We start from the raw sequence: 13,879 nt of genomic DNA on the forward strand, positions 1-13,879 counted from the left end.
TTTTTTACCTTACACCTGTCCAGTTCATCCTTCACATAGCTGTCAGTTATTCTTTCAAAGTGTAAATATGATCATGCTACTTCAAATGTGATTGAGGCAGGATAGGAAGAAGCTAGGAAAATTCCTTGACAAGCGAAATAAGGGAAATTGAGCAAAATAATTAAACAAAGCCAGACAATTTGAGCAATTTACAGCTAGCTAAGGAATCACCAGGTTTTATCTTCCTTGACCGAGTATACTTAGGAGCAAATGGTTTGCATATTCCAGACCTTCCTGGGGCAGACCAACTAGATCTGGGCCCCTCTTCCATGATGTTTTTTAGAAATGAAACTATCAACAACAAAACCTAACCAGAAAATAACCCTGGCCCCTCTATAGCACATTCTGATGAATCAACATATTGAAGGACACGCCTGGAAAGCTGATGAGTATTCTATTGAGACTCCCTCCTGAGACCTCCCCTAGGATTTCCACTGGCTAAAGAAAGATAAAAAGCCTCAAGACAGAGTACCCAGCAGGCCCTCTGAGCACGCCTTTCTCCCTTAGGCTTGTATCTCTGCTCTCTCCTAAACTCTTTAGGGTCCCCAGAAAATTTGCAACTGGGGAGCAGCAGGTAGCCGCTCATCCCCGGGCTTCTCCCCTGAACCTGTCTCTGAGGCCCCCTTTTTCTCTGTCCAGTGAGCTAACAGCAGCCCCACTCACTGATGTCACTGTGACTTTTACTTCTCAGCGAGTTCACACAGCCCATGTGGCCCACCTCTTTCCTAGAGTGTTTTAAAAAGCCAAAGCAGCGCTGCCAACACTCTCTCCTGTTGCTGCTTCTCTCCTAAGCCCTTCCTTGTTTCACTGTCATAAATGTACTCTCAAAATCACTTGGACTCATCCCTGCACCAGTCAAGAACCCACACACTGCTGGCTGCCCCAGGCAGACCTTGGTCATGTCACATGGTCACGTCACCCGCAAAACCTCCCAGAGGCTGTGCGTTTCCCTTGGATTTGCAGAGGTTACTTTCTTAGCTTAGCCCACAAGTTTTGCCATGATCAGGTCAGTGCAGAGTTGCACATTCCAAAACCTGCCATCAGGTTTTGACATTTGGCCCTTTACCCAGACTTATTTTCTCTGCATGCAGTCCCCTCCTGTCTTTCTTCCCCCACCCCCGAAGACACCTGGACTGTATCTCTGCCACTCCTAAGGCTCAGCTCAGCCTCATTTTCTAAGGTCTTTACTGGTTGTTTACCATGCACTGTGGTCACATTTTGTGCTTTTTTATATTTCCGTCTCCCTCCACTAGCCTTGAGCTCCCTGTGTGTCTCATTCTTTTCTTTTCATCCTCAACTCTGGTTGAATAAACCGGTGAGTGCCAACTCTGGTAACATTAGGAACAGTTGCTAGCCCAGAAATTCCCATTATATCATCACCAGTCATAGATACAATTTCATCCAAAAGCAAAAGTGTTTAAGTTGCTTGAATTAATAATAACAGTAATTGCAGAGTTTTCAAACAGGAAACTGCATGAGCAAATCGATATCCATTATGAACATTGTAGACTTATGTGTGTCTGGAGTTGAGAAATTTCAATAACTATGCTACCTTTTATTGTGCTGGTTTCTAATAGCTTCCCATCTCATTTGGAGTAGAAGCCAAGTCCTTAAAATGGCCTGGAAGGGCCATTCTGGTCCCTGAACTTGCCTCCATTCCAGCCATCCTGGCTTCCTTGTGGTTCCCATAGCACCATAGACACACATCCACCCCAGGACCTTGGCACTCCCTGCTTCTTCCTCCTATAAAGCCCTCTGCCCAGGTGACTGCATGACTTATTCCCTCATCTCCTTCAGGCCTTTGCTCAAGTTTAGTAAATTGTGGACTTCCCTGATTACTGGCCCACCCCGTCATCCTCTTTTCTGCCTTACTTTTATCCGCTTTCTGCCATTTAACAGACTATATGCTTATTTATTTTGTTGGTTTTTTTTTTTTTTTTGTCTGCCTATCTTTCTCCAATAGAATGTAAGGCCCCTGAGTACAGGGAATCTTGTCTGTTTTCCAGCAAAAGTGTGTCTGGTACTTAGTAAGCTCTAAATAGGTATTTGTCGAGTACATGCATGTGTGGATGAGGGAGCTGTCTATTCAGCACTTGGCACGTTCAGTTCTTACTGCCACCATTTGTGGTGGTGTCTCCACTTACAGGAGAGGAAATTCAGGTTCAGAGAGCAAAGTGACTAGGAAGCAGCGAAGGTCATCCTCAAGCCCAAGTGTGTTTGTCTCAAGCTCTATTTATTCTCTTCAGTGGAATCCTTGCTGGTTGCCCTCCTCTCCATCCCATTCCTGCCATGGTTAGGTGGCTTTCTCCTTTGCCCCAGCAAGAGAGAGGAACTTTGTTCCAAGCCCTGTATTTTACACACGTTATCTTCTGATCATCGTAATGAAGCTGCCGCATTGATGAATTTGTAGGTGGGGGAAAAAATCGCTAAGTGTTTTGTTCAAGGTTGTCTAGTTCAAGGTTGAAGTGGGCTCCAGGTTTGTGGTGAGAGACCACACACACAACTAGCTTATTTGCAGCAAAGTGATCACGCAGACAAGAGCCACACCAACAGGTCTCCGTGTGGCCTCCCTTGGTGCTCAGTGATACCAGTCATGCAAGCGGGGGTCTCCTGGGTCTGTTCTTAGTTCTCGACGCACCACCATCATTTTATACTCAGCTCAAAAGTCACCACTGAGGCTTCATGAAAAGGAATGTTTATGCCAGTAGGGGGCCCTCTCTTCCCCATGGGGACCCATTCTCCAGTCGATTAGAGCATAGGACTTCATTCTTCTGCCAGTTAGCATAGGTCTGTGCTGGCCCCACCTGCCCACTCATTTTCCATCATTGTAGGCTCTAGGCCAGGGAAGTGAAGTGGCATCTTACAGAACATCTTTCAGGACTAAAACAGCTTCAAGAAATACTGTAATAAAAAGTAATTAACATGACAATTGGGTAGCATTTTTTTCTCCCTCTTAAATTTGGAAAGATTTTAAAAAAATACATTTTTATTGATTTCAGAGAGGAAGGGAGAGGGAGAGAGAGATAGAAACATCAGTGATGAAAGAATCATTGAATGGCTGCCTCCTGCATGCCCCATGCTGGGGATGGAGCCCACAATCTGGGCATGTGCCATTGGCTGGAATCGAACCTGGGAACCTTCAGGCCAACGCTCTATCCACTGAGCCATGCCGGCTGGGCTTGGGAAGGTTTTTAAGTGCTAAAACTTGGTGCTGGCTAAGACACTACCATTAGTCCACCTCTTCTGGAATGCAAGGTGCCGGATATATCAAGAGCTTCAAAATGGTTTGCACTCTTAGATTCATGGATCCATTCCACTGAGAAATGATTTTAATTTTTAGGAAATAGAAATTTGAATTATTCTATGTAAAAGTTTTTACATAGATAGGTGTCATAAGCTTACTTATAATAGAGTTTGGTTAAATGAATTATATTAATTGCCATAGAATGAAAGATTTTGCAGCTCTTCAGAATTATGTTTCCAAAGAATTTTTAGTGATGTAAAAACACTCAATGCTAAATGAAAATAGACACAACCAAGTGATCCCAGTTATCATCTTTAAAAAATTGTACCCAGAGAAAAAAAGTCTGTGAATGTTCTCTAGGTCAGCGGTCGCCCACCTTTTGGACCTCCGCGGACCACCGGTGGCAACCACTGCTCTCGGTTGTGAGATTTGGATGATTTCTTTGTCCATGACTTTATTTTCTAAAAAAAAAAAAAAAAAGTTACTGTAGTTTTGGTAAAAGTAGTTAGGCATCCTGTGGGAAACCCCTTTAAACCAAACATAACATACTGTGATGAAATCTTTAGTAAAGCAGGCTATATTTCTGCAGATTTGTGTTTAATGTACCTCAATTCACTATTTCTGCATACAGGGATTACTACGTGAGCTTTCAAATTAGTCTGGTCCATTGACTCCCTGTTCCCCATGTCCCCTCACCTCCTCCCTTTCTTGCCGTGTCACTTGGGTTAAATCACCTGACTGCTCAGAGCCTGCTTCCTCCTTAAAAACTGTGTATAGTGATGCCCATCTCCGAGGGTTAAAGTCAGTGCTGCCTGTACAGCGTTTGGCATGTAGTAGTTACTTAACTCTTTGAAACAGTGTACTCCAAGCATCTCAAACTCAGAGGCTAACACTAGCCAAATAAACGAGGCATGCGGGCCATGGGCCGGGAGTTTGACGTGCTTGGTGTACTCAGTGCAGGACTTGCACTAAGGCTGTTTTTTAGTGATTTTACTGCTCTTACGCATTCAGCATATACTAGTATTTAACTAGCATTTATGGAGTAAGTATTGTGTGCGGTCTCCTTGCTAAGTGCTGTGCTGCCGTCGGGAGCGCAGCAGGCACAGATCCTGTCCTCCGGCTGCCAGCGTGTCTGCGGAAACACAGTTCTCACTTGCTGGCAAAGAGGACACGTCCGAGAAGTTGAGTAACTTGTCTTCCCTTGGTCTTCTTTATTTCCTTAGGAAACTAAGTGTTAAATCCATTACAAACCCTCGGTACCTGGACAGTCTGGGGAACCCGTCGGTCAACGGCCTGTACGATTTAGCTCTGGGCCCTGCGGATTCCAAAGAGGTGTGCTCCACCTGCGTGCAGGACTTCAACAACTGCTCCGGCCACCTGGGCCACATTGAGCTCCCGCTCACCGTGTACAATCCTCTCCTCTTCGACGTACGTTCTGCCCAGGCCTCCCTGCATGTGTGGGTCTCAGGGCTGCTGGAGGGATTTGTGAGGCCACCCTTCTCCCCGCAGGAGGGGTCTGAGGAGGTTAGCTCCGGACACTTTAAGCTAAAGTGCTCTTTACCGTGAAATTGTAAACCTTGAGGAGCCAAATCCAGGAATTCAGGTTGGCCTCTAGCCCTACCTAAGTGTACCTGTTTGATTCCAGTTTAGAAGAACCACAGCTTGAGTCTGTTCACAGGAGGGGAAGAGAGCATTCATCCATCCCCTGCACTTTTTTTTTTTTTTAATATATATTTTTATTGATTTCAGAGAGGAAGGGAGAGGGAGAGAGAGATAGAAACTTCAATGATGAGAATCATTGATTGGCTGCCTCCTGCACACCCCATGCTGGGGATCAAGCTTGCAACCCGGGCATGTGCCCTTGACTGGACTCGAACCTGGGACTCTTCAGTCTGCAGGTCGACACTCTATCCACTGAGCCAAACGGGCTAGGGCCATCCCCTGCACCTTTCGTTTCAGCGGCTTGACACCCATTAGAAACCTAGGCAGAGCCACCCTGGCAATTGGGGGTCCTTTGGGGTTCTCCAGGCCCTGAGCTCTTAGGTGAGCTTATAGGCTCTGCTTGGTGGCAGGAGGAGCAAAGCCCCAGAAGACCCAAGTGCGCTAAGAATGGAGCTCCTGTCGAGTCCTACTGGTGCGTTTCCGCGCTCCATACGGTTAACCTAGCTCCCAGATTTGCTTTAAACTATAGAGATGATAGCGTACATGGACATGATTTTTGTCTGTTGATCGTATCAAGGAAAGAGAATTGTTTTAGTTAAATACCAAATATTTGACTAACTGTAGTATTCAGTACTTAGTTAGATAAATAAAGGTAGTTCCCTACCTCAGACCCAAAATAAATTTCAAATTGTAATGGTTTAAAGTGAAATCATATAGAAAATATGGAGGAATGTTTATCTCGTTCTTAAAGTCACGAAGGCCTTTGTAGGTATACTGGGGAAGTGGAATTCTTACGTGAATAAACTGACTCCATAAAAACAAAAATTGGAAGGACATGGAAAATCACCCTGAACTACTACTAATATCCTGCTGCTTTTTATTCCTTCCTTTAGAAGCTCTACCTGCTGCTCAGGGGCTCCTGTCTGAACTGCCACATGCTGACCTGCCCGCGGGCTGTGATTCACCTCCTCATCTGCCAGCTGCGAGTTCTGGAGGTCGGAGCCCTTCAGGCTGTGTACGAGCTGGAGAGAATTCTGAACAGGGTAGGTGCCTGGCTCTCGCGGAAATCAGGCAAGCCACCAGTGGGAACAAAGGCTGTTTGTTGTCCCTTCTTATATCTTGTGACTGGATACCAATCACTAGGTGTGAAAACAGGAAACCGTAGAGTAATTGGAGGAACGTTAATAAAAACAACATAGAAATACATTTACCCAGGAGCTTTTTTTTCTCCTGGACCCAGGATCCAATCACGGTTCATATATTGCTCTGAATGTTACATCTCTTTGGTCTCTTTTAATGCAGGCTGTTTTAATATAGAAATTTGTTTTTTATGATACTGACTTTTTTTGAAGACATTAACACTCTGTAGGATTTCTCACATCCTGGATTTGTCTGATTATTTCCTCATTCGATTCATGTTTTGGTAAGAATACCACCTACACAGTACAGGACACTTTGTGTTGCATCATTTCAGAGGCACCTGCTGTCACATTGTTCTATTGGTGATGCTTAGTTGGATTACGTAGGTAAGGTGGTGAACAGACCTTGTTTTCTTTGTGACTAATGATTGCTTCAGGTTTTCTGGTGCTATTATAAATACCTTGTTTAAAATTCATTTTCTGTTTGTGGATCAAAATCTTATTCATTGTTGTATATTGATTTTTGTATGAAACAGCCGGGCAAAAGCATCTCATCAGTTCTGATATTTTATCTGTACATTCTTTTCATCACCTGTGAATAGCAAAGCAATTTTATTTCTTACCGATCCTTACATGTCTTGTTCTTTTTCTTACCTTATTTTGGTGGCTAGGATCTACAGTATTGTGTTGAAGGGGTAGCATGCATCCTCGTCTTTTTTCTTCCCTCAAAGGAAAACCTTTCACCTTTCCTCTTCCCCGTCCCTTCAGACCTTAAGTGGGCAGAGCACACAGGCTTCTACACAGAGGTGTGGCCGGGCGTAGGTTGTCAGGCCAACCAAGGTGAGAAAAACATCAAGGGGAGGGCATCCCTGCATGTGTGTGCAGCCCAACCTGGAATGTCAGAGCTCAAATAGCATGAGGAGAGTGTTCATTTAGGGTGAAAGCTCAGCATGGGAGGTGGGCATCCAAATCAGGTAAGAGGGTGCCCTGCGGGATGGCCCAGTGTGGTGTATGGGAGCCCAAAGAGCGTGAGGAGGGGGTTCATAGGAGAGTGGCCCGGAGCGGGATGGGAGCCCAAGCTGGGTGAGTGGGGGGGTCATGCATGGGAGTAGGTGGCGGCAGTGATGGGGGAGTGGTTACATACAGGGAGGTGGAGTGATCAAATTAAGTACATACAGTAAGGATAATGACAGCCAGATTTCACACTACCCGAGGGGGAAGTTGCAAATATGTGAATGAGAGAAGACCCAGAGTTAATCCTGTAGAGTTGGAATGGAATTAAAAGTATGAGTGTGAAGGGTGCGTGTGCATGTGCACATATATTCCCAGGTCTGTCCCTGGGAGGGTCTTGGAGTGCTGATAGCAGTGGACTCACCTAGTGCCTATGTCTTGGCTTCTAAATGCCGTTCTTCACTGAAAGGGCTTTTTGGATAAGTGGCTGATTCTAGGGCTTATGGAGAAAGTGCAAGATGAACCTAGAATATCATGTGCCAGAGAGCAAGTCGGTCCTCAAAGAATGAAGGGGACACGTCAGAATGACACAGGAGCTATCTTAGCTCACACTGCCCAAATCTAGAACAGTTTTTGAGCATCCAAGTAAATGATGATAGGAACTATTATAACCCAATGTATAAAGTAAGAATCCATGAAATCCATGAGTTCATTCTGATAGAAATGAATGAATGAACTGAAAGTATAAGTAACAGGCTACTTACACAGTTTGAAAGTACTCCCCCCACACAAATAATCTTCATTAATTACAAATGGGGGGAAACGGTAACTTTACAGTGGAGAAGTCGGCCGTCACCTCCTTATGCAAGTGGTCGAAGTGAACATCACCCCGTGCAACAAACTGAAATCATGCCCTACCTGATAGTGAGATGCAGTGAGAAGAGCAGAGCGCCCACTGCTTCTGAATCTCCCTGCCAGGGAGGCACAAGCTGAATCTGATCTCAAGGAGCCAGCAGATACCCAGGTTTCACTCCCCTTTAGTTCTTCACTGCCAGGAGCCAGTCCATGCTTGCTGTTTCAAGGGACCTGGCGTATATGGCATACTGTTCTTAAAATGTTTGCTCACCTTCTTGGCACTATGTGTTTTAACCAAGGTCACCTCTCTGAGAAAGGTTGTTTCCCCAGGTAGGGATTTTCCCCTGAAGTTAGGGAGGGAATAAAACCTCTTAACTAAGTGCCAGGCGGGTAATTAATCACTTTAACTACGAACAATCATGCTTAAGCTACATAATCTTTACTCCCTGGAATGGAGATAAGAAACGCCCTAACCTTTGGAATAGAGATTGATAGGATTGGAATCAACTGGTATAAATACAGATGTAACAAGACAACAGGACACAGAACCTAGACACAGAACCTACACAGAACCTAGAGACAGAACCTAGCGAGAGAACCTGGCTGAAGAACCTAGAGACAGAACCTGGCTACAGAACCTGGATAGAACATGGCAAGAGAACCTGACTAGAACCTGGTGACTGAACCTGGCTGGAGAACCTGGAGAACCTGGCTGGAGAACCTAGCAAGAGAACATGGACACAGAACCTGGCTGGAGATCCTAACCAGAACTTCGCTGGAGAGCCTGACCAGAACTTGGCTAGAGATCCTGGCTAGGCTGCTGATCAACTGAACGCTGTCTCTGTGTCGTTCCTTCTTCGCCAACTTCGTCCATACCTTTGGGGACCCCTGGACCTGCTGGGGTTGGACCCCAGCATCAGAGTAGGTTATATTTTCTAGGAACTTGTCCATTTCATCTAAAGTTTCAAAATTATTGGCATAAAATTATTCATGATGCCTACCCTAAGAAAAATTTTTTGTAAGATATACCCACAGAAATGCATTAATCATACATAAAATCCAACAAATAGTTAAAAGTAAGCGCCACCCATACGCTCACCTTCAACGTCAGGCTGTTGTCCCTGTTCCCAGAAGCGCCCTCTCTTTCCCCTGTCCTGTGTGCTCATTTTTGACAGTTTGTCATTGTACTTAACGAATTCTTTGTAGAAATAAGTTGAGGCCTCGGATGCCGCTGCCTTCCTCCAGAGAGGCTTCTGCCATGTGCTCGGTGGCCCGGGACCATCACAGTCTGGGTTCAAAGCTGATGGCTCGCGGGACTGCCCGGTGATTGCAATCCACGAGGTCCTGTTCGAGGGCCAGTTTAGTTCCCGAGGGCACAGCCCCTGAGGTTCCCAGCTTCCTGTGTTTGTGGGGTAGGATATGGGAGGGAAGGTATCCTGTTAGATTCCTGTTGTGGTACTAACTCAGGGCTTTGATTTCTGTCCCATCTATTATTTGAGGCCTCCAAAATGAAAAGTTTAAAATTCCTGAATTGGGAAATGTGCCCCAGGCCAGTGCTGCCATGTCTCATAGCTCCAGAGAGCACCATGGAAGTCTGCGGGATCCTCCCCAGCTGGACGTAACTGCACTGAGGGTTGCCCTGGAGCTCTGCGTGCTGCAGCCTCCCATTGAGCACCTGGGCCCCGGGCTCCTGGACCTGGACTCCTGTTTTCCCTTCAGTTAGGTCTGGATCCTCCTCACTGTCCATATAATAGAAACATATTTTATCCTGTCCTGGTCCTTTCAGTTTTAGGTTTGGAATGAATAATGTAGCCCGCCATTGTTGGAAGCAGCTATTCTCCTTTGATTTCATCTGAACAGCCTCACTGTTTTGAGAATGCAACACAGCAGCCATGAGGGGTCTGTCTCTGCTCTCAAACCGAACTCCCCTGTGGGGCTGCTCATCGTACAGACTTTGCTTTGATAATACGGGTTTTCTCTTTGTTTTTCAGTTTCTGGAAGAAAATGCTGATCCTACTGCTTTTGAAATCCAGGAAGAATTAGAACAATATACACGTGAAATTGTACAGAACAACCTCCTGGGATCCCAGGGCTCGCACGTGCGTTATCCCTTCTTTCCTCCCGGAACACTCGGTTCTTAGCCCTGTCACTTACGCACACATTCGGTTTCCCATAGTTGACCTGGGTTTGAATCCCAGCTCTGCCCCTTATGACGCCTGTGGCCCTACAAATTGCGTAACTATTCCTGAGCCACTGTGTCCTCATATTTGATGCCTGCCTACAGGACCGAGGAGAAGATTAGGTGAAATTAGGTAGTGTAGGCACGGCGTCCAGCAAGTTTCTGGCTTGCAGTCTCACTTTGAGAATGAGGTCCATGTTCCTTTCTTCTTTCTCCCTGTAGCACCGTAAACTCCTGTGAGCACTGATCCCACCTCCTCCCTGTTCCCCCATAGCATCTATGCCAGTGTTAAATTTGTTCAGTGAATGAGTGATGTCAATAATCAGCCTGCAGGACTAACTTGAAACCTGACTCCCCTCATGCCCAGTTTCACACCAGACATTCCGATTGAAGTGGTCGGGGGAGGGCCCGAGTGGCTCTCATTTGCAGCCAGGCTCAGAGCCACTCATGTAGCTTCACTGGATGTACTTTTCTCAGATCCCTGAGGTCCCGCCCAGGAGGGAGCAGGGAGGTGCACCACCTGCCTCCAAAGAGGTTTATTTCTTTTATTTTTATTTTCAAACATTTTATTTCTTTATTTCAAAGCGGTTTATTTTAAATTAAAGGGAGGGTCAGCTTTAGCTCAAGCGGTTACTTCGGATTCTGCTTGTTGCAGACACATAAAGGGAACCCAGCGTCTATGAAGTACTTTGTGCAAGCCCCCCACTGCATTCATCATGTCTCTATCTAGTGACGGCGTAGTGAGGCTGTTTCTCCTCTTAGTCACGTATTAGGAATGAGGAACGATAAGGAAAGAAGCCGCTCAGTGATTGGCAGGGCTTGGCTGTATTAGGGTTCTGTGGAAATTTTTGTTTAAGAAAGTGGCTTCCTCTGGTTTTTCAAAAAAGGTAAAAATCACTGGATACATAATGGGTTCTCTTCAAATGGCACCCTGAGGTTCTTTCTCTTCAACAGGTGAAGAATGTGTGTGAGAGCAAGAGCAAGCTCATCTCTTGCTTCTGGAGGACACACATGACTGCTAAGCGGTGTCCCCACTGCAAGTGAGTCTCAGGGTGCTGGCTGGTCCCTTTCTCTCCAGCGGGAGGTCTCTGGCCGGTCACTCACAGCTGTCAGTAAATGTCCTGGTGGGTTCCTCCTCTCCTCAGTCACAGCTGTCCTCTTGTCTAGGACCGGGCGGGCAGTTGTCCGAAAGGAGCACAACAGCAAACTGACCGTCACGTATCCAGCGGTGGTGCACAAGAAAGCTGGCCAGACGGACACAGAGCCGCCGGGTAAGCAGCTGGGCCCTGGGCGGCCCTCGGCCATGTTCCTCACACGTGGCCGTTGGTGTGTCCCAGACCTTGGGAACAGCGGTCCTCTGTGATGCGTGCCTGGTGAGCCGGTGGCGGAGGGGATCCTGGCCTCTCGCACAGCTGACGGGCTAGGCTGCATTTTGAGGGCTGGACAAGGCACCTCTTGCTTCAGGTGGTCATTTTCTGAAGGAGGAAGTTAAGAGATATATACTTGGCAAATATTTAGAACCATTTGATTGTCCAAAAAGTGTGGATTTATTTTGAAGTAAAATGTATAATGTAGGTGAATTTTTAAGAAACACGGGGGAGCCCTGACTGGTTTGGCTCAGTGGATAGAGCGTCGGCCTGCAGACTCAAGGGTCCCAGGTTCGATTCCTGTGAAGGGCATGTACCTTGGTTGCGGGCACATCCCCAGTGGAGAGTGTGCAGGAGGCAGCTGATCAGTGTTTCTCTCTCATTGATGTTTCTGGCTCTCTATCCCTCTCCCTTCCTCTGTAAAAAAAAAAAAAAAATCAATAAAAATATATTAAAAAAACAAACAAACACGGGGGAGGTCAGAGACCATTAGTATCTCCTGCAGGCGGCTCCTGGGGGCCCATAAATTCCTGGGTAGTGTCTCCTCAGCTCGGTTCCACCCTTGGGGTCCTTGAGGAAAATGCTTAGAGACTGACTTAGTCCTCCTGCTTTTGTATTTTTGTTAGTTGTAGGTTTGTTTTGTATTTTGAAGTGGTGAAGAAGCAGCGGTTCTCAACCTGTGGTTCGCAAACAGTGAAAATACATCCTGCATATCAGATATTTACATTACGATTCATAACAGTAGCAAAATTACACTTATGAAGTAGCAACGAAAATAATTTTATGGTTGGGGGTCACCACAACATGAGGAACTCTATTAAATGGTCGCGGCCTCGGTAAGGTTGAGAACCACTGAAGGTATCCCATTGGAAGTGCTGAGCCCTGAGCCTGCTATGCAGTATGTGCTCTGCAGATGTTCATTGTTCACCTTTATTGTAAGTCAGTGTGCCAGGGTGGGAAGAGCTTGACCTTGCTTGACTCCTCCTCTGCTACTGATTGGGAGTAGGTCTAGCAGTTCAGTAGCCTTATTAGAGAAGGCCACTTCTGGGAGCTTCTGTTTCCAACTCTCTATAGTGGCCGTAACAAAACCTCTTGCCCAGAGTTTAGGAAAGTTCATATGTGGAAGTCCACAGCATATGGTGACTAACCTTCATTGCAGAGCTTGAGAATGTGGAAGAGGCAGGGAAGGAAGTCTCTTCCCCGAGATGCATTTGAGGATTCTGGCGAGGCGGGAGTAAATAACGTAGTCTGTCCAGGCTGCTGAAACAACACACCGGAGACTGGGTGCTTATAAACCCAGGCCTTTGTTGCTCACGGTTCTGGAGGCTGGCAAGTCCAAGGTGGGTGCTGGCGAATCCAGTGTCCAGTGAGGGCCCCTTCATTGACAGCCACCTCTCCCTATAACCTCACGTGGCAGAAAGCGGCAACGGAGCTCTCTGGGTCTTTCTAAGGGCACCAGTCCCATTCATGAGCGTTCGTCCTCATGACCTAATCATCCTCAAAGGCTCCTGACACCTTCACCTTGTCGGTTAGGATTTCAACACCTGTAATTTGGGGGACACAAACATTCAGACCATAGCAGTAACAAACTCGCTTATTACTTGTTTTCAAAAACATATATTTTATTGATTTTTTACAGAGAGGAAGGGGGAGGGATAGAGAGTTAGAAACATCGATGAGAGAGAAACATCGATCAGCTGCCTCCTGGACACCTCCTACCGGGGATGTGCCTACAACCAAGGTACATGCCCTTGACCGGAATCGAACCTGGGACCCTTGAGTCCGCAGGCCAACGCTCTATCCACTGAGCCAAACTGGTTAGGGCTCGCTTATTACTTTTTTAAAAACCTTTTACTTTAGACTAGTTTTAGACTTGCAGAAGGGTTGCAGAGATAGTACAGAGAGTTCCCATGTACTCTTTACTCAGTTTGCCCTAATGCAGCATCTTAGATCGCCATGGTGCACCTGTCAAAACTAAGAAATTAGCATTGGTGCACTGCTGTTAACGAACTACCGGCTTTATTTGAATTTTTCCAGTAATGTTCTTTTTATGTTCCAGGATTCAACCCAGGATACCACACTGCATTTTAAAAGCCTGTTTAATTTTGTTTGATGGTTTATAGTTAACCACAGGGTAGATTTTTCTGCACTTACCTATAAATAGCCCTTAAAATAATTTTTATGGCTGGGAACTGCTGCTCTGTTCCTTAGGGTGCCTTAGAAAATGTTCACAGGTTGAGAACAAAGATGGTCAGAATTCTAGAAGATAACTGTTTCTCTGGAGCAAATATCTGTCTAGCAGATAAGTAACCTTTCAGTGTCTTTGTCAAATCCATCCTTTGACGTAATCTCTCCCTACAACTATGAGAATACGATGATGCCAAACAAAAGTCTGCATTAGAATTGAGTCAGCAGTTGTCTTCCATGGTTCTAGGTTGGGTTT

General features: G+C 46.0%; 1 protein-coding gene across 1 annotated transcript in view; it reads left to right on the top strand.

Annotated features, from left to right (window-relative positions):
- POLR1A (RNA polymerase I subunit A) overlaps positions 1-13,879 on the top strand; it is a 78,431-nt gene that overhangs the window by 994 nt on the left and 63,558 nt on the right. The window contains exons 2-6 of the mRNA XM_059659234.1: positions 4,507-4,711; positions 5,839-5,988; positions 9,882-9,989; positions 11,024-11,109; positions 11,237-11,340. Coding sequence (XP_059515217.1) covers positions 4,507-4,711; positions 5,839-5,988; positions 9,882-9,989; positions 11,024-11,109; positions 11,237-11,340 — 653 coding nt within the window. The remainder of the gene's footprint in view (positions 1-4,506; positions 4,712-5,838; positions 5,989-9,881; positions 9,990-11,023; positions 11,110-11,236; positions 11,341-13,879) is intronic.

The sequence above is a fragment of the Myotis daubentonii genome, chromosome 12 (assembly GCF_963259705.1).
Source record: "Myotis daubentonii chromosome 12, mMyoDau2.1, whole genome shotgun sequence".
Lineage (NCBI taxonomy): Eukaryota > Metazoa > Chordata > Mammalia > Chiroptera > Vespertilionidae > Myotis > Myotis daubentonii.